General features: G+C 42.1%; 1 protein-coding gene across 1 annotated transcript; it reads right to left on the bottom strand.

Moving 5' to 3' along the window:
* Positions 1-3,251: 3,251 nt before the first annotated feature.
* LOC148030609 (uncharacterized) lies at positions 3,252-4,756 on the bottom strand. Its single transcript, XM_087686957.1, has one exon. It carries the CDS (start codon positions 4,546-4,548, stop codon positions 3,979-3,981), a length of 570 nt encoding a protein of 189 aa, XP_087543083.1. The 5' UTR covers positions 4,549-4,756; the 3' UTR covers positions 3,252-3,978.
* Positions 4,757-21,935: the final 17,179 nt, after the last annotated feature.

Here is a 21,935-nt window from a genome sequence, read left to right as displayed (position 1 = left end):
CCTTCTTAGGGTCACCTTTTCTGTTAACTGGCCTTAGCGGTCCCCCTTCTATGCTAGGAATTTTGGACTTGCGTCCCCTTATCCCCTTGTTTAGGGTTTCCCTCAATCAGTTTTTCCTTATCTTTGTCAACCTCTTTAGCCCTTTGGCCTCTTTTCACGGCTCTTAAGTTAGAGGTTTCAGTATCATTGACTCGTACAGCCTCAATAAGGCTGACTCCGTTGCCTTGTGGCAACTCCTCTACAGTTGTTTGTCCCCGCTGCAATATTTGCCTTGGTGCATCATTCTATTACATGTTATTTCCTTGCACTCTATGATTCACAGGGCCTGGCTATTTGCTCCCTTGTTGGAGGGAACTAATCTTACTCCAATAGATAGAAGCTAAGTGGCCCGACTTCCCACAAATATTGCATTTAACATTTGGACAATTTCTAGGGAAATGCTATCCACCACACCACTTACAATTGAATCTTGAGAGTCCACCCTCTTCAGGGCGTCGACTCCCTATCAAATTCTGTTGTTTCTTCAAGAAATTAATGTCGACAGCTATTTGTCGATATTGTTTGGAAATCATATCGGTGTAATGCTTTATTATATCCTTAGCTTCGCCAAGGACATTAGATGCACTCGACTCATAGCCTCGATCGTCGACCCGTCGTTCCATTAGCCTAACGATCTAATTTGGCATTGGCCCTGGACCCACAGGAACAACATTAGAATTCAAAATGTGGCCTCCAACGTTTGGTGTAGCCAACTGACTTGCCATAGGCATAGTCACACTGGGAGGAGCACGCAGTAAGGGTACATTCTGAACCATACTTACTCTCCCATTAGGGTTAGTTGTAGGCGTCCCTTGACTTCCATTCGTCAATGATGGACTGCCACCAGGTACTAAACCCCCATTAACATTCATTCGAGATAAGTAGGCCATTTGTAATCGTGCTTCTACTCCCTCTGCCTGCGTAATAACGGTGTCTATATCTGCCAAGGCCACATTGCTCAATTGTACTTGGATATTAAAGTCCAACCCATGCAAAAAATATTGCAATTGGGCAGCCGACGGAATGGGAATTTAAGTTTGTAACTTATGAAATACTTCCTTCAGCTTCTTGGCATAAGCTTTCACATTCTCATGAGGGTCTTGGCGCGTTACATTCAAGACCCGCGACCAATATTGGCCACCTCTTTCAGGGGCATATTCTCCTCGGAAAGCTGCATAGAATTAATCAATTGTGGTTATGGTTCCAGACTCTATGCTGTGATACCATACCGCAGCCCTTCCTTTTAACGTCATATTAAAGAACATCATGAGATGTCCCTCATCTTGGATGCGATAATTGAACATCAATCTTTGAAACTCACCAATGTGAAATTCTGCATCCTCTTCCGCTAACCCATTAAAAATGGGCAAGGGAACTCCTAAGGCTGGTAAATCCGGCGTCCCTGTAGGAATTGCAATGGGTTCTACCATGGCAACAATCGGATTAGCAATAGGAGCTTGAACGGGTGAATTCACCCCCCCACTTGAAGTGGGTAGACTTGGTGGTGGAGAGGAAGAACTTACGCTTCCTCCTGCACCTAACAAACTATGTAGAGCAGTTGGGTTATTAAAACCACTGCCTCTTATGCATATCGGGCTACTCCTTTGAGGAGAATAACGGCTTACGATTTCTAACCGCCGTCTAGACCTCTCAGCACCTTCTGCTTTTTGTATTTTGGCTTGACGGTCCTTGTTAGAGGACATAAACCAACTTTCTTTTGGTCCCTAGAAACCCTAGATCCGAAAACCACTACTTATAAGCGTCTCCCGACAGACGCACCATTGATGGGACCTGAAATGGGCCGGCACTGGCTATAGCACTAGCTGGACATCATATCATGACACACAAACACCCTCACGGCCTTATGGACCAGGAGCGTCAATCTAATGCTAAAGGACAAACTACCCTAAAGCTTAATTCCTACATTTATAGTTTATAGTCCAACGTTTCCTTAGAACTCCTCAAAAGGAGAACCCAAAGTACATAGGCAAAACGCCTCATCACACACACATAGGAGGCACTCCACCGAGACTAATAGTCGGAGCCCCATTGTAGCTCTCCTACATCACAGGGATTGGCCCTTTGATGCGCTGCTAAACATATAACACAAACAAATACAAACTCCTCTCAAGGTACCATTATTTTACGTTTCAGGATGTACCATTCCTCACTACACTTTCCCCTTAGGACCCAATGAATAACCTATAGCTTAGGACATCCTCTCACGCTCATCATTGGTCACCAACTAAGGAAAACAAGTGCCATGTGATAAGAAACTAAATGAGACCGCCACTAAGCCTAGGGCAATGCAAGATTAGTGCAATGCTATGGAGGATCAAAATACACAAGGAAATCCATAATGGAGAGACAACGATGTAGGCAACACTCAACAATATATTCCAATGCTTAATGATCATACAGTGGCAGGTCTCTTATATAGAGAACCTCAAGACAATAGCCTGCTATGTGGCATCCTCTGATCCACATTCAACTTGTGGTAACCCTTGTCCCACATCTATCCATGAAGTCCACATCCTCCTATGTGGCTACCATAAATCACACAATGATACCCCTCTAGGGTACCAATAACAATATTCCAATAATTGGACATTGCACATTTCAACACCCCTCCTCAATGTACAATCAGTGACACCATCTCACCTCTCACCCCCAATGATTTGGCATTGCCAAACTCACTTTCTCAACACTCCCCCTCAATGACAAATTGGAGTGTTCAACAAATGTGTGTGCATGTGTCTAGCAACCTAGACACCTCAAGTCCATTTCGAGCACCATGCTGCTCGGGCGGAACCACCCAAGTGCTTTTTAGACACCCCATGTGTCAGGGAGAAGGAACCAACCCAAGTAGTGCATCATCAATGTACACTACTCCTGCACACCACAATCAAATATCCTTTTTGAGCACCCGTGGGCTCGGGCAGAGGACCCTCATAAACATGGGTGAGAGAATTACATCCATTTTATGTCCATGCAAGGGCAAGGCACCCGCAAATAAAGGTGTCATAAAAATACATCCATAGGTATAGATTGTGAATGAGCACATCATTGTTCACAATCTTTCAATACATGTGTCACTAGTTTTGACACAAAAATATCTATGCCATATATGCCATTGACTAAATATGTGGCTCTTGCCACAACCAAGATTGACATATATTTTGATTCCCAAAGATATTCCATATGAAGATTCATCTTAGGGAGTGGTATGGAAAGGATAAGAGGCTAAGGGGCTAAGGCTTGTTTCAAACCACACAAGATAAGATCATTTATGTAGCCATACGTTCCCAACAGTCTCTGCACCTCGAAATCATCTGGGCTGCAGATTTCGATGCTGTTGATGACGGTCGGGTGGCGAGAAGGAAGTGACTGAGTCTTCTGAGTGGCCTTGAAAGAGCTCCATTTGGTGAAACCCCACGAGCCTGACTGAAAGAAGACGCCAGTAGAGGAGCCCAATTGATGATACCCAACACCAACACTTCCAACGGAAGGCAGAACCAGGGCTGCCATCGCGGGGCGGAAGGCTCACCACTCTCTCCACCGCGCTGAAACAGATCACGCTTATTCCAAACATCTTCCTTATAAGCAAGGATAACAATGGCAACCTCGTGATCCATTTTGAGAAGGGCAGTGCCGGCTCCTTCTTCAGTATCCCCTTTCACTGCAATCATTTTTCAATCCCAACTTGCTTGCGTAGTGATCGTGGTGCTTAAACAGTGAGTCTGATAACTTCAGTGCTCATCTGAAGTGAACAGATTATTGAGTCCTGAACCAAGGGCTGCTTAGCTCAGATATCTACCACCTGAGTCTTTAGGGATACCAATGATACTTGCTACCTCTGCTGAAATTAAACTAATGGCAGAAACAAACGTGCACCAAAGTATGATGAAGAACTCACTGCTCTGCACCGGAGGAAAACTCTTACAGCTCATCCTCCATTCTCAGATATTCGCCCACATCAGACTGATGGTAAGCAACAATACCGTTTGGGTCAAGCTTTCTGCAATCCTGTGTGGATTTCGCAGCGACTCCAAAGCCAAGGGGGATATCAGACATGGAGAAGATGACAACACCCTGGTTCTGCTGGGTGTTATCGGTGATGCGAGCAAGGCCGCTTTTGAGGACGTGGTTGCCGTACAGGAAGGACATCTCGGCGGACGGCTTGAGCCAGATTTTGAACTTGGCATGTGCGGCGAGGAGGTCAAGGCAAGAGGCGACGAGGTGAAACTTGCCGGATTTCGTGAATTTGCCGACGCAGGTGCCGAGGCCCACGAGCTTGTCCCTGGAGATGTTGGTGGCCTTCTTGACCAGGGCTTCGCTGACGTAGTAGACGCGGTTCTTGTGCAGGCGGAAGCAGTAGCGACCGGGGGAGGACGCAGAGGAGGCCCCTTCCAGGGCAGACCTCTCTACCAGGTGCTTCAGGTTGGATCCCACAAACTTGTGGAGTTTCTCAAACACCGCCGTCGTCTCCTGCTCGTCCAGAGGCCGCATCTCTCTCTCTCTCTCTCTGTCTGTGGCTACACTAATCTACCTAAGCTTAGCGGATGACCAGCTCTGATACCATGATAAGAAACTAAATGAGACCGCCACTAAGCCTAGGGCAATGCAAGATTAGTGCAATGCTATGGAGGATCAAAATACACAAGGAAATCCATAATGGAGAGACAACGATGTAGGCAACACTCAACAATATATTCCAATGCTTAATGATCATACAGTGGCAGGTCTCTTATATAGAGAACCTCAAGACAATAGCCTGCTATGTGGCATCCTCTGATCCACATTCAACTTGTGGTAACCCTTGTCCCACATCTATCCATGAAGTCCACATCCTCCTATGTGGCTACCATAAATCACACAATGATACCCCTCTAGGGTACCAATAACAATATTCCAATAATTGGACATTGCACATTTCAACACCATGCATCTATGAGGTTTTTTTTATGCCTTTTAATTATTATGCTTAATGAAGATCGTGTATGGCTATGTGCTCAAACAAAAGAAACATCAGCATCGTGCATGGTGCATAAAGCATTCTTTCCATGAATTTTACTAATGCGTGCTGCGTTGAAAGGAGGTACCGAGCCATATGCTCATGCTACCATCCTCTTTATTAAAACCGTTTCCTATATGCCAAGTGCAATGCATAAATCAAATCTTTCTTTATCTTTCAATGTTCAGCCCCTCTTCATCCAACTCTTAGCATTTTGTATCCTTGATCGGTTAGATAGGGTTTCTATGCATTTTCCCCTTTTAAAAGAATGATAAATACACACAAAACATAGAAAGAGCGACAAACCGAGGCCAACCTTGTGATTTTCCATCGTTATAAATTGCACAAACATAGATATAATTTTCCCTAATTTTTCTCAGCCCGTTTCCTATTTTTCCCTAATTTTAAACCCATTTTTCTCTTTTTTTTGGGATATTTTTCCATATTTTTCTTTAATAAATAATGACTGAAAATGAAAGTTGATTGTGGGTTGTGGCCCTTAGGTTCATTGATAGCAAAAACTCAGATTTTGGTGTGGCATATCATATTTCTCATTTATATAGCAAAAAACCCAATTTTACCCTTAAAACGCACGTTTTTCATGCATTTTGACGTTAATTCCGGCCATGTAGCCTTATATTTTCTGATTTTCAAGTTGCAAGCAATTGAAACTCATGGCAAACAATGTCATAATGAACTTTCATCCCATATGAACAAGGTTTCATAAAGCAAATAGCATAAAAATGTCATTTTTATTTATAAAAATAGCATTACCGCTTATTTTCAGGTCTTAGTTTCTTGGTCTTGATTACAGGACTGATTTCCAGCATGCATTTAATGCTCAGCATCTTCAAGAATAGCACTCTTCATTCCTTCATCCATCCGGAAGCAATCCGGTCTCATTCGGACAAGCTTTCCTCCACCATTTTTCATTGTCTTCTTCCACACAAGAATAGCCCCTTAAGGGAGAGAGAGGGAGGAGAGAGAAAGACTAAAATTAGAGATCTTCATCCAGCCATCATTGCGTGAGCGAGAGGTGGCGATATGATCAGCATACAGGAGGGAATCAAGCCCCATGATCACTTGGGGGGGTTGTGTACAGGTTGCCATCATGATCATTAAGATTGATGGCGCATTTTTCGACGCATCCTCGCGTGCTCTCTCTCCACGTTTTCTTCATCCGCAACTTGCCCATGATTTCATGCTACATCAAATGCTCCAACCCCCCCCAAAGGTCATGACCATTTGGCCAAAAATAAGTCCATCTATTCAAATCTTGCCCATTTGTTGGCCATTTCCCCGTCCGGTGTCCAAATCGAGTGCTATAAATTTCTGGGCATCCGGCCGGCAACTCTTGAAAACCCGCACGGTAGTTTAAGAAATTATCAAAAATCATAAAGTGTCGCTCGGGCACCTTTTAAGAGTCGTATTTCACTTGGCGCTTAAAATCGTCCTAGCTAGAGTAGTCGCCTTCGACATTGAATATTTTTCCCTTGATATTCGTAATTTTTTGCTATTTTTAAGCACATATTGAGCTCAAAACTCCGCTCTCACCCTCTGTAATCAATACATAGTCGAAGCGTTCCATCTTTCTTTTTTTGGAACAGTACTGGAGCTTCCCATGGTAAACTGCTAGGATGGATGTAGCTTGATCTAGTAGTTGCTTGAGTTGTTCCTTCAGCTCAATTGCTTCCAGGATGGACATTCTATAAGGTCTCTTTGCAATTGGCGCAGCTCCTGGCACTAGCTTGATCTCATGATTCAATTCTCTTTGAGGTGGGAGTTCTGTCAACTCTTTAGGAAATACGTCTGTGTATCCCTTTAGCCATGAAGGTTCTTCACTAGACTCTTGCTTCCGATCTAACTTGTTGAGCTTAATCAAGTAGACAAGTAGTCCCTTTCTAACTCCCTTTATAATCGGAGATGCTTTGGCCAATTGAATGTTTGGTTTCCCAGCCTCACCTTAAGTTGTGACCAATTCCCCTTCAGAGTTTCGAAATGAAATTTGGCCCTTTCCATAATGGATGTGGGCGTCATTAGGTTTAAGCCAATCCATTCCGAGTAGACACTCATGGATACCTAAGTTCATGACTCTGAATTGACCAAAGTCATCTTTCCTCCCAGAAAGAATTCCACCTTAGCAATTTGCCTGGTACAAGTGACTTTACGACCATTTGCTAACTCCACAAGCAAGGTAGATGCTTCTACTGTGGCTATTCCTAATCTTCTTGCACATGCTAGTGAGATAAAGGAATGTGTACTGCCACAATCAATCAAGGTCTTGAAACCTTTACCTTGATAGTCCGACGGTGTTTGAATCACCGAGAATTGGCGATTGGGGCCTTTCTTGTGTAGAGCGGCATGGACTGTCGCCCTTTCAAACTCTGCTTCCATGGTCGGATCTTCTTCTTCGCACATTTCCTTGTTGGTAACGCAAGCGGTTCTTCCTCTGCACCTCAGGTAGCAGCTCTCTGGCCACGGCTAGTTCCTCGGAAAGGTGCTTAGCGATGTCCTCCTCCAAGCTTGGGACATTGCCTCTTGAAATGACTGGGCTCATTGCAGTGGAAAAAAAAAAGGTTTCGGCCATTGCTTTGGGTAGGGACAAAGCTGTTGGCAATATTAGTCCTTGCTTTCTTTCTTTGTCACCGATTTTGACCTTGAACTCTCTTCATTTGAGGCCTATATGCTCCTCTGTCTGGGTCATTATAAGACCAAGTTTTGTTACCTCTTGGCCTAGCCTACACCTCCTGAATTATAGGTGCAGCTCGAATGAGTGCGTCCTGAAGATCTGATGGGAGCATAGATTCAAGATGGATATTCATTGGTGGGTTTAAACCAGCACAAAATTTTGACACCTGCTATGTCATGTCCATCTGTGGCGCATACTTAAGAAGTGAGACGAATTTAGAGTAGTATACATCAAGAGTGAGTCCCAGTTGTTTCAGCTCATAGAACTCATTCACTTTCTGCATGCGATACGCAAGTGGTAAGTATCTTCCTTGCACGGCTTTCTTCAGCTTTTCCCAGGTAACGGATCCTTCTGCGATCCCTTGATCTCTGCACCATTGCTTCCACCAAAGCTTGGCTTCACCGGTGAGCTTCAGCTTGGCGAGCATAGCCTGGTTGGCGGGTGCAGTACCAACTGCTTCAAAGTAATCCTCCATGGATTCTACCCAAATTTCAGCATCTGCTTGGACAGTTCTACGTTTCCTATCAAATTCAGGCAGCTTAATCTGCTTGAGAAGAAACTTCTTCTCCTGGATTACGGCAGTACTTGATGTAGGAGGCGAACTGGGAATCTGTACCTGGGGTTGTGCCTGGATAAAGGATTCTTAACGTTATAACTCGCTAATTGTTATGATTTATATTTCATACCCAATTCAGCTATAAATCAAGAATCCTAGCCACTTAACTTTTTATCAATTCACACGGACAAGATAGATATTGATAAAAAGAATTCTTATTGCATTTATATGGGCATAGCCCTTTCGGAGTACAACATTTCCTGAGATGATAGAGCAACTACTTACATTTAGTTTGGGGAGAATAATGTTGTATTACATTTATCTACGGGAACTGGATAATAATATGATTTTGGGTCATGGATCTTCAGGAATCGGTAAGTCATTGGAAGATTAGGGTATCTTTTTGGAGCCCATTCTTCTCATAGCGCCCCAATACCTTGATCCTGTCGGTGGGGATTACACGGGTCACTTTCTCATATACATATGAGTTCCGCTCAACCCTCCAACCTTGGATATGTAAAGTTGAGTTTACATGAGCCCTCACAAAAATGAATAGCTTCACGATCTTCAGGTCTTTCAGCCACTTGATCTTCTTTAGGTTGGTTTGAAGGTATGCAAACCGATGGGCAGCAATATAGTAGATTCCTGAGTTGCCCATCCATCTTTTTTCCACGTACAAAGGTGATGGATTATAGATACAATCTAGGATGTTCATCATCTCAACCCTTTGTCGATAATCCGGGGAATGCATCGCAGTCATAAACATGACTCGGAATACTAAGAACATGTTCCATGCTTCATAATTCTGCAAGAAAACATCGAAAGTAAGGAAATATTCTGAACAACAACATTTTCTTTACTTCTTCTTGTTGAGATTTCTTAAAAACAAATCCTTCGTTGGTTTGCTCTGATACCAACTGTAACGTGTCCACCTGTTCCCTTCAGGAAACGTCTTAGTAGTCTATCGGAAAGGAGGTCTAGAAAGCTCCGCCTGGTACTCCCATGGAATATCACGGGGTTCGAGATGTAGGACTTTCTGTGTTTGCCACGTAGCGGAAGTATTTTGGCTGTTCCCACTTAGGATCGACCTAAATCATGGCTTTCCCTAATGGTCATTCCCTAAACGGCAACTAGCGTCGAGCCCCGAGCGAACTATTTTACGCAGAAACGCCAAGGCCGAAGCAGATTCATGTTGCACTTGGTTCAAGGAGAATGGGAAATGAGAGGGATGCAAAGCTCAGCCTCTCTGCCATAAGGCATAGCCCCATTCCGTTCCCCTAAAACAGCGTAGATCGAGATTATTATAAATTTGACTCTAGGTCAGCGCCCTTGCTGTTCGTGTCCTTTGAAACAATCTTCTTGCTGCTGTCATTTATGATTGAGAAAAGCTCCTGACCAACCGGGGCCACCCATCCATAGGACGGGGACCCATGGCCACATCCACCGCACTTTCCTCAGGTTGTTTTAGTTGTCTAATTACCTACCACATTTAGTTGGACATGCATCACACAGCTTCCTTAATTAGTCTGTTAGGCACCGGTTCCTTCACGTAATCATAGCACTTGACATAGAAAAGCAGTGTCAAACAAGTTTCTTTTCAAGAGTTTATTATATTTATCTTTGAAATACATTTATAAAGTCCAGCCCATAGGCTTATCCATAATGTGCCCGAAGGCTATCCAGCAATCCACAAGGATTACTAATCCAAGATTCCGCCTGTAGACTAGTATGCGGGCCTCGAGATCCAATCCCAAGTCACATTGGCCTCTTGTGTAGGGTCCGGAAGGCGAGGGATTTACAGCTAGAGCCCCCCCTGGCACCCAAGCGTCCTCCTACTCCGAGTAGCATTCAACATAGAGAGCTCACGCAGTAGGTTTGGTCCACCTTCCCGGTGCGGCAAACAACCCCCTTGGTTAGGGTAAGGCAGACAGTCGGAGGTAGCTGAGGCTGCCTCTCCCTTCAGGCCTTCAACTTGAAGCATTAGATATCTTTTCACCTTTTAATTCCTTGAAGCAAACAGTGCTCTCTAAACTGTTACAAGCACAATCATTTCCAGTGGTGGTCGTTAATTTGGCCAACTACTAAGGAGTGAATCCTTCTTTCCGAATGCATTTAGCACTCGATTTGGGATCAATTGCGATTTGGCAAGATCCCCAAGGGTTTGTTTGTTAATCCTTATGTCCTTGGGTTAGGGCCGTACACCAACTTAAACCAATACCTTAAGTTCTATTAACAAAAAATATGTTGCTCCAATTTATTGATTGGTCTTTTGCTTCGAAGCAATTATCTAATTCCCTTATCTTAGTCACTTTTTCCAAGAAAGGTACTATATCAGGACGACTACTCATCCTCTTGCAAGATAAACTTGTGCAAGAATATTCCAATCTCATTCCGAGGAATTGGTCATTCTCTTGTAGTCAAACCACAAGATCATGCAACTCTGCAAGTTGTTGCACAAGTGTCGCATCTAATCCATGGGACTATTTCACGCATCGAACGAAGTCTTCCAATCACGAAATCATGATTAGATAGGAAACAAGGTTAGGGTGTTTTCATATCCAATCTATTCCTGATTGCACTAGACCGACATCGTCGGTCCGAGGGTTTCAACTCCATCCGAGTTTCATCTTTTTAATCGAGCGATCCTTAGGGTAGAAATCCTAGATCGTTTCTTGCAAACATATCCTATTGTCCCTACATTCCATGAATGTGGGCAAGTCTTTTAGGGGATGAGAGTTTCAGCTTGGCAATAAGAGCGACTAGGTCACATCCTCAACATGCTAAACCCTAGTTAGCACTTGGGGTATGTTGCATCGATTTAACCATTTCTAAGCGAATCCTTTGCGTTTAGGTGTTTAGGGTAAAACCATTATGATACCATTCTCGTAAGCACACGATTCATTGGCTATGAATGATTAGATTTACAAACCCTAGCTTTACCAGCTAAGCTCCAAGCGCATGTTCAGTTACGACACAATTTCTATTCATCCTTCTAGAACATGCATTCAAGATTCTAGCTACTAAGCTTTAGGGTTTTATGTTAAAACGAACCATGTAGCCTTTTCCTAATTTTCATTTATGAATGAATTATTCGTATGCTGAATGAACATTACACAACCTTTCGTAACTACTTACATAGTTGATTGAGATTTATGCCAACTCACTAGAGTTTAATCTACTTCATGCAGTCCTAGAATCATTTCCAAGCCTTGCAAATTCCTATGGTTGTTAGCAATCTTCTTTAATGAATCCTTGCGAAGAAAGAGATGTCTAATAATGCAACATGCAATTGTTATCTTCCCATGCATAATCGAAATACACAATAATAATTTTGACTTTGTAAAGATGATCATTAGTTGATCTAAATTCATTACTTTGCAATGTATAAAAACAACTTGCTAAGAATGTATAGACGTCTTAGGTCCTTCTTCCATTCGTTCTTTTGAAGAATACAAATGATCGATTCTTAACTTGTGAGTTATTCTCCCTAAGATAGACAATTTTATTCAATCATAAAAGTGCATCTTACTTCCGTGAATTAACCATGCATAATTGCAATATTACGACGTAAATCAAAAATAGGAAGAAAACCTGGACTTGTGGACTCGATGAAATGTCCACATGAATGTTAGGAGATGATCCTCCTGCGGTTTTGCCTTGTGCCTTTTTAGGGGCCATCAAGAATTGGATCTTCTTGCCTTGGCCGCAGATTTATGATCTTGGCCCGTCTCCCTCACACACGCAATTCCTTTTGAGATTCGGCTTCCTTGACTGATGCTCCGTCTTGTGGAATTGGGCTTTGGAAGACCTTATAGGCTTCCTTCTTGAAGCTTAAGAGGGGAAAGAAATTTGGGCTTTCAGAGGGTTCAAAAGGGAAGGGCCTTTTACTTCGGTTAGAAAAACTTGTGGGAGATTCAATAGAAAAGATGGTTTTTGAATCCGTCGGTTAGAGTGAACTTAAGGAGAACCAATGAAAAGAGAGTTTAAAACTTGCTAATATGGCTTGAGTGGGAGTGCCATGGGAGCCTTTAAAGAACTTGTGTGGGGGAAATCCATGAAAGGGTTTAAAAATAGCTTTGTGGAATGCAAGGGGAGGATTTAAAAGGAAATGGGGGTTAACTAGCCTTGTGGAAATGCTATGAAAATGCCTTAAAAACCCAGCTAGGTGACTTTTGGGGAAACCAAGGGCCGAAAGGGCTGAATTCTTGGGGATGCAAGGAAAAAGGGGTTTTGAAGAACCTCGGGGTTAAAAAGGACTTGCATGGAATTTCAATGAGAAAGGGGGCTTAGAGAGCCCCCCCCTTAGAAGCTTCTGGGAGGCATGAATACTCCACCTGGATGAAGAGAGGACGATTTGACATTGGTTATTGGCGGGCAGGTGGCGGAATGATGGCAGTGGCGATGTTTTTGTTAGCTCCACTCTATGGCGGCCTTCAGCAGTATCACGATGGCTTCTTCCTCCTCCATGCCTGATCGCTCTCCTCACGACCCTCAACCTCATGACTATCAGCCTTTCCACACTCCTCTCAGCCTGTAGCATTACGGCTCTTCCCCCTTACTCCCCTCCCATAGGGTTTTTATAGGTGAAGGGAGGGGACCTTCCCCCCCCCTCCACACGGCCTGATGCATGGCCTATCCCCCCCCCACGTCGTAAGCTTAATCATCACCGCCTTACTCCCTCTCCTCCAGCATAGCCTTCAGCTGGGGGAAAGAAGGGATAATTAATTTTTTTTTGCCATAAATTAATCAATTTCCTCTTGACCTCCTCCCAAGATTGTACACTCTCCGTCCAAGATTGTACAATGCGGGTTTCTTAGTCCTTAGTCTTGATTGGCCAATGGAGAGTGTACTTTTTAATGACCAAACCATCCATAACCACAATGCTAGCATTGTCACTGCATGAGACTCACGTGGCTCGTAATATTTTCAGCGGAAATATTACACATTGCATCTTTTTAGGGTCACTCTATATGCCATTTTCACTAACGATGTGCCACAATTTTATATCTACAGGAAGATGCTCTTACATTGTTTAGTAGATAGCCTATGCTCTCTCAAGACATCAAACACCCTTTTGACATGTGCCAAGTGCTCATCTTGTGATCTATTGTAAATAAGAATACCATCAAATAATACGAGCACAAACTTGAAAAGGAAGGGATGTAAGATTTTATTCATGAGGCTCTGGAATGTGATGGGGTCATTCATCCACCAAGAAGGCATCACTAGGAAATAGTAGATCCCACACTGAAAAGCCATTTTGAGCTCATCCCCCTCTCGCATATGCATCTGATTATAACTAGAGCATAGATTAATCTTATTGAAATACCATGCCTCTTTCAACTTATCCAACAAGTCATCAATCGGAGGGATTGGATACTAGTACTTGATGGTGACTTTGATCAAGTCCATGTAGTCAATGCATATGTGGAAAGAGCCATCTTTATTCTTGACTAGTAAGAGTGGGGATGCATAAGAGGAGGATCTTCGCTCAATAAAACCTATCTCAAGTAACTCCTCAACTTGGTTTGAAACTTCTTTATGCTGATACTTGGAGAGTCTATAAGATTTCTTATTCACTAGCTTCACTTGCCTCTTAGGGACAAGGGCTACAAGCATTCAAAGTAAATACTCACGCTCTTTTATTAAGGTTTTCAATGTTGAATTCTTAGCCACTTTTGAGGACTAATTTGAATTCTCCTTATGGAAGTGCAAGAAAAATAAGTATGAGCATTCCTTAAATTTGTGTTTGGGTTGCTTTGATACAATTATTGGAAAATTAGCATCACCCTAAAATCCCTATAAATGGATGATTTATCCATGCATAACAAACTCCATGCAAAGCTAAGATATTTCCATAGGAATTTTTCCTAATGTTTTAGCTAGTCACAAGCCAAGTCACCATCAAAGTGGCCCACTTTTAATGTAATAAGATCATTTGATGGCACATAGTTTTTAGCTAAGCACAGGGGAACCTTTGAGCATAGATGTGTTGATTTATTCATCACAATTTTCTACTTGAACTTTGAGCAGGTATTATAATTATGTATGAAAACATTTCATTCTATCAATGGCTACTTTATTGACAAAATTGTGTGTGCTACCACTATCATCCAAGCTGAACATATACTTCCCATTAATTTTTCCTTGAATGCGCAATGTCTTGGGCTTCTAGAATTGGTCTATGTGTCCATAGAAATAGAGAAATTGGAAGTAGTAGCATGATTAGCTATAGTAGGACTAACCACACCAATCTCATCAGGCAAGAAAGCACTTAGGTCAAAGGAAAACGTATCCTCCAAGCCATAGAACTATTATTGATCCAAGTCCTTTGCATAGTTTTCATTTTTAGCATTTACTTGGTTATTTGTAGCATTTAAAGTAGGAAATTTATCATCTTCATTTTTCCAATCCTCTAAAAAAAACACGCTATGAGCTTTGACCTTTGTTGTTTTCTAGGGGCATTTTGAGGAATGGACCATCGTGTACTTATCTCCACACTCAGAACATTAGCCCTATTTATTTTTGGCCCTTCAAAAGATGTGGTGAGATGATTTTTGGACCACTTTGATCACTCTAGACTAATGCTTTTTTTGGCCTATTTTCAGCATACTTACCATCTCCATGTGGGCAAAATGTGGTCCCAAAACTACCCCATTTTCTCTCAAAATTAATGGGGGGGATAAGTGGGGGCTTCAGAGCTATTGATAGGCATTGAATTTTCCCTATAAAAACCACCGTATTGACCTTGCCTCATTGGAGTTCTTGGATGTCTAAAACATTGCTAGAAACCCTAGTTCTTATAGTATTTGCTAGCATATCTTTCAGTCAATTCAACTGTATCAAATAGAGTACATAGTTTTTGATCCATTACATCAATAGATAAGCTTGGCTCTAACTTGTAGATGTCCTTGTGAAATTTTGCATCCTCTCACTGATGGTCTCAACATAGATGCTCAAGTCCATGAAATTGATTTGTATATTTCCATTACTATGAGATTGCATTAGTTAAGTTGGTACCACCATCTTGCCAATTGCTCCTTTTTCACGGGCTATGCAAATGCTTGAACATGTGCATCTTGAAGTGTCCCCAATCCATGAACTGTTAATTCACACAACTAATATAGCACCATCATGTGTGGGAAAAACCTTCCAAAAGGAGAGAAGTAAAGATAATTTTTAGAATCAATGCATGGGTACATGTTGTAGTATGAATTCAATTTCAAGGTCCATTCTTGTAAGTCTGAGGGGGATGATGATTGCCCATTGTATTTGGTAAGAATGATGTTATCATGGAGGTGATTGGGGTCTTGATGCCCATGAAGACTTGCTATCCATATATACCATGTTGTGCATTTATCCCATGCTATCCATTATAACCATGTTGTCCATGAATGCCATTGTGTCCATTAATGCCACGTTGGGCTTTAATGCCATGTTGGACATTAATACTATGTTTTCCATGAGCCACATAAGTACCATTGGGACTTCTAAGAAGGGTGCACAAGTTTCTACTAATGGTGGGTGGGAGTTGCACTGAAGTATTGGCTACATGGAGGATGGGGGAGTTCAAAAGAGACTCATCATTAATGTAGGAGGGCTCACCATCCTTCTCTTATACCAAAGTGATGGCTAATTGGACCACAAGAGTGGTGGGCTAGTCTAATGTCTTAGAGTTGGAGAGGGGCATTTGCTCGATCATTATGTGTCAAAACCTAAAACAAGCTTGGCACTCACTCTAAGGCACTAGCCGGCAAGCCTCTACTACTCACCTAAAACTACCCCACATGGCCTTACGGCTAGCAACCTCTCAAACTTTGCATTCGTTCAATTTTCTAGTCCCCAACGAATAACTCTTTCCCCACTCTTCAAAATGAGTCTCTAAACATGCTAGTGTTATACACCATGTAGCACACATACGGAGCACCCCTGAGTTGATCATTGCGACTCCACTATGACTCTGCTACACCTTAGGGATTGGCCTCGAGATGCATCATAAACATAAAACACATTTGAAGAAAAGTCCACTTTTTCAATTAAATGATCTATGAGATGATAGATAAACCTCACCAAATAATTCCCAAGGAATTAAATATCTAGCTCTTTGGCTTTGGATACCTTACACTCTCAGCGTCAAGACCTCACTTATACAAATAGGTGCTATGCATCTAGGATTTGATACCATATGGTTAATCAATGTGTTAATATGACCATCGTGCTCAAACAAATGTTCATTGAAGATCAACAATGTGAAAGTGAGAAGACAATTCTTTTCATGATTTTATTTTCCTATGATAGTCCTTCATTGCTGAGGGCTAGCACCAAGCTTCCTCGTACTACTAGTCCCTTTTAATTTTAAACAACCACAAAATCTATATGATATGTATCATGAAACATCAGCATTTAAGGCATTTCAACTACTCAACAACCCCCTACTCCCTATCATTTTAAATTTTACATGCATTGATAGGTGTAAGGTGTGGTTTTTAATGTATTTTTGTTTATTGAAAGTAATAAAAACTCACTCTAATAAAGAGATATGGCTGAATTGAGGCTAAACCTCATGCTTCAGCTCTATCATACGTCCACAAACATAAATCTTATTTTTTCTTATTTTTATGATACAAAAAAATACTTTTTAATTTATTTATAGAAAATTACAAATAATTATTTATTTTCTAGTTTAGACACATTATTATTATAGAAAATGATTTTCTTAGCATGTTTCATTTCTTAGGAAAGGCAAATGCACACCAAAAACCCAAAAACCGCATATTTCTTCTTAAACCACCTAGTCCCAAGTTTTGTGTGTTTTGCATAGAATTCTTATACGACTAATTTTTCATGATTCTTTCAACATGACTAATTGAACGGAGGATTGGCAATCAAATCCCAGCATTACTAACCATTTCAAATAAGAATTTGTTATAAAACGGTAAAATCTATATTTTTCTCATAAAATGCTCATTATGACGTGCATTTTTTGACATTGGAGGCTTGCTCATGCCGTTCCATGGCCGTTGATGATCTGTCCAACTCTAATTCATGTCTCTTTTGATTTCCACATCATCATTTGACAAAAAATGTGCATATCAACCCATCCCCCTCTCTTCTACATTGATTCATAAGAACATCCCACAAAAGGAGAGAGGAGAGAGAAGGAATAAAATCAGATCTTCTTGTATGGTGCATTAAATTCGATCATTTTTTAAGTGATGGGAAGCAAGAAATTGGTGGAGATTACAACTCTTATAATTCCTTTTATGATTGTATAACGTGTCCACCTGTTCCCTTCAGGACACGTCTTAGCAGTCCATCGGAAAGGAGGTCTAGAAAGCTTTGCCCGGCACTCCTATGGAATGTCATGGGGTTTGCAATCTAGGACTTTCTGCGTCTACCGCGTAGCGGAAGTATTCTGGCCGTTTCCACTTAAGACCGACCTGAATCAGGGTTTTCCCCAATGGTCATTTCCTAAATGGCAACTAGCATTCAACCCGAAGCGAACTACTTTACGCAAAAACGCCAGGGCCGAAGCGGATTCACGTTGCACTTGGTTCAAGAAGAATGGGAAATGAGAGGGATGCAAGGCTCGACCTCTCTTCCATAAGGCATAGTCCCTTTCCGTTCCCCTAAAACAGCGTAGACCGGCATTATTATAACCTAGACTCTAGGTCAGCGCTCTTGCTATTCATTTTCCTTGAAACGATCTTCTTGTTGTCCATTATGATTGAGAAAAGTTCCCGGCCAATTGGTACCACCCATCCGTAGGAGGACCCATGGCCACATCCACTGCACTTTCCTCAGGTTGTTTTAGTTGTCTAATTGCCTACCACAGTTAGCTTCCTTACTTAGCCCGTTAGGCACTGATTCCTTCACGTAATCATAGCACTTGACATAGAAAAACAGTGTCAAACAAGTTCTTTTTCAACAATTTATCATATTTATCCTTGGAATACATTTATAAAGTCAAGCCCATAGGCCTATCCATAATCTGCCCAAAGGCTATCTAGCAATCCACAGGGATTACTAATCCAAGTTTCCGCTCGTAGACTAGTATGCGGGCCTCAAGATCCAATCCCGAGTCATGTTGGCCTCTTGTGGAGGACCCGGAAGGCGAGGGATTTACAGCCAGAGCCCCCGTGGCACCCAAGCGTCCTCCTGCTCCAAGTAGCGCTCAACGGAGAGACCTCACGCGGTGGGTTCAGTCCACCTTCCCGGCGCAGTTAACAACCCCCTTGGTTAGGGTCAAGCACACAGTCAAGGGTAAGTGAAGCTGCCTCTCCCTTCAAGCCTTCAACCTGAAGCATTAAATATCTTTTCCATCCTTTAGTTCCTTGAGCAAAAAATGTAAATAGTTCTTTCTAAATTGTTACAAGCACAATCAATTCCAGTGGTCATTTATTTGGCCAACTGCTAAGGAGTGAATCCTTCTCTCCGAATGCATCCAGCATTCGATCCGGGATCAATTGCAACTTGGCAAGATCCCCAAGGGTTTGTTTGTTAACCCTTATGTCATTGGGTTAGAGCTGTATTCTATTAAACCAACTTAACCAATACATTAAGTTCTATTAACACTAAATATGTTATTCCAAATTATTTATTGGTCTTTTGCTTCCAAGCAATTATCTAATCCCCTTATCTTGGTCACCTTTCCCAAGAAAGGTGCTATATTAGGATGACTACTCATCCTCTTGCAAAATAAACTTGTGCAGGAATCTACCAATCTCATTCCGAGGAATTGGCCATTCTCTTGTGATCAAACCACAAGATCATGCAACTCTGTGACTTGTTACACAAGTGCCGCATCTACTTCATGGGGCTATTCTACCCATCGAACGGCATCTTCTAATCACGGGATCATGATTAGATAGGAAACAGTGTTAGGATGTCTTCATATCCAATCCATTTCTGATTGCACTAGGCCGACATCATCGGTCCTAGGGTTCCAACTCAATCCGAGTTTCATCTTTTTAACAAGCGATCCTTAGGGTAGAATCCCTAGATCGTTTCTTGCAAGTATGTCCCATTGTCCCTACATTCTGTGAATGTGGGCAAGTCTTTTAGGGTATGAAAGTTTTAACTTAGCAATAAGTGCGACTAGGTCATGTCCTCAACGTGCTAAATCCTAGTTAGCACTTGGGATATGTTGCATCGATTTAACCATTCCTAAGAGAGTCCTTTGTGGTTTAGGTGTTTAGGGTAAAACAATGTACTTGTCTATTCCTAAAGATATTGTCTTGATCAAAGCGGGGAAAACTAGTTGCATTACGATACCATTCTCGTAAGCACACGATTCATTGGCTACGAATGATTAGATTTACAAACCCTAGCCTTTATGGCTAAGCTCCAAGCGCATGTTAAGTTATGACACAATTCCCATTGATCTTACTAGGACATGCATTCATGATTTATGCCACTAAGCTTTTAGGGTTTTATGTTAAAACGAACCATGCAGCCATTCCCTAACTTCATTTCTAAATGAAATATTCGTATGTGACCTTTCCTAGTTGCAATGTAGTTGAATGAAATTTACGCCAATTGACTAGAGTTAACCTACTTCATGCAGCCCTAGAATCATTTCCATGCCTTGCAAATTCCTACGGTTGTTAGCAATCTTCTTTAATGAATCATTGAGAAGAAAGAGATGTCTAATAATGTAACATGCGATTTTATCTTTCCATGCATAATCGAAGTGTACAACAATATTTTTGACTTTGTAATGATGGTCATTAGTTGATCTAGATTCATTACTTTGCAATGCATAAAAACCACTAGCTAAGAAAGCATAGAGATCTTATACTCTTTTTTTGTTCGTTTCATTGCAAAATACAAATGACCCATTCTTCAATCGTGAGTTATTTCCTTTAAATTAGTCAATGTATTTCAAACGTAAAAGTGCATCTTATTTCCGTGAATTGACCATGCATAATTGCAATATTAGGACATAAATCAAAAAATAGGAAGAAAACCTGGACTTGTGGATTCGGTGAAATGTCCACATGAATGTTAGGAGATGATCCTCCTGCGGTTGCGCCTTGTGCCTTTTTAGGGGCCATCGTGAATTCAAACTTCTTGCCTTGGCCGCAGTTTTATGATCTTGGTCGTTCTCCCTTGTAGGCACAATTCCCTTTTGAAATAGGGCTTCCTTGACCGATGCACCTTCTTGCGGAATTTGGGCTTTGGAAATGGAAACTTATGAACTTCTCCTTCTTTTCATAAAAGTTCCGGGGATAAGGATATTTGTGGAGAAGGAGTGTGAGGAAAAAATTAGAGATGAGTTATGGGGGAAATTCGATTTGAAAGGGTTTAGAGAAAACCCCTCTTCTTCAAAGCCGTGAGGGCTTAATTGAGGATCTAATGGGGACTTATGGGAGTTGCAATGGGAAGGGGGTTCAAGGGAAACCTTGAGGTAAGGTGGCGTTTATAGGGACTTGGGTGGGAACCCACGGGAAGGGGTAAAATGGCTTAAAGGACTTGAGTGCTTGTGGGAAATGCAATGGAAAAGGGTTTTTTAAGAAAACCGAGCTAAAGTGAACTTAAGGAGGTTTAGGGAAGAAAGGGGGTTTAAAACCCTCTAGTGTGAATCCACGGGAAGGGGGGGTTTAAATGGCTTTAGAGAACTTGCGTGGGGGGAAAAATCCACAGGAAGGGGGTTTAAATGGCTTTAGAGAACTTGTGTGGGGGAAAATCCACAGGAAGGGTGTTTAAATGGCTTTGTAGAATGCAAGGGGGAAAAGGGGCTTAAAGAGCCCCCCCTTAGAAGCTTCTAAGGCTTCTAGCTACTACACGTGATAGGGAGATGGGGTTTTGATGAACGGCGGCCAACGTGGCCAGGTGGTGGCGAATCCAGTCGGTGCTAGCGGCGGCTGAGGCTATAGGCCGCAGCAGCACGACACATGGTGCCTTGTTAGCTCCTCCTCTCACGACAACGGCCTGGCAACGTCACGATGGCTTCTTTCTCCTCCATGCCTGGTCGTCCTCAATCAGCCTCACAACCCTCTCCTTTTACTGCCCCCCCCACAAGGGGTTTTTGTATGTGAAGGGAGAGGAGACCTCTCTCCCCCATGCGGTCTGTTGCATGGCCATATCCCCTCCTAACCTCCAACACTAGCGCCTACTCATCCGCGCTTCACTCCCTCTTAATATCCTTTTATCCTCCTCCCAAGAGGAGGCTCATCCCCTTAATATCCCCTTAATATCCTTAATATAATATTTTTGAATTTTCATCCCCTTAATATCCTTTTATCCTCCTCCCAAGAGGAGGTTCACATGTAGATATGCGGGTTTTTTTTAAACCTTAGTCTCAATTTTTGCGAGTGGAGGGTTATGTTGTATACAACATAAAGATCACACCATTCGTATCTTCAATGCCAAAATTGTCATTGCATGAGATTCACACAGGCTCGTAATATTTTTCAATAGAAATATTACATTCTCTCCCCCTTGGAGGAATCGAGATGTCCTCATCTCGAGATAGACTGGGGATATTGATGGTTGAGAGTACTTTCATCCATCCAAGTTGCATCCTCCTCGGGATAATCTTTCCACTGGACAAGGCATTCTCTCAAGGTTCTAGATCTCAGATGTCTCTCCCTAACATCTAAGATCCTACTAGGCCGTAGCTCAAGGACTCCTTG

This window comes from Lygodium microphyllum, chromosome 10, assembly GCF_053477565.2.
Source record: "Lygodium microphyllum isolate KBCC chromosome 10, Lygodium_microphyllum_v1.1.10, whole genome shotgun sequence".
Lineage (NCBI taxonomy): Eukaryota > Viridiplantae > Streptophyta > Polypodiopsida > Schizaeales > Lygodiaceae > Lygodium > Lygodium microphyllum.
The sequence above is the reverse complement of the archived record's forward strand: the minus strand, read 5'-3'. Positions and strand labels throughout refer to the sequence as shown.

Excerpts from the sequence above, each read along its gene's own strand:
- LOC148030609 (XM_087686957.1), bottom strand. The coding sequence starts at position 4,548 with ATGCGGCCTCTGGACGAGCAGGAGACGACGGCGGTGTTTGAGAAACTC.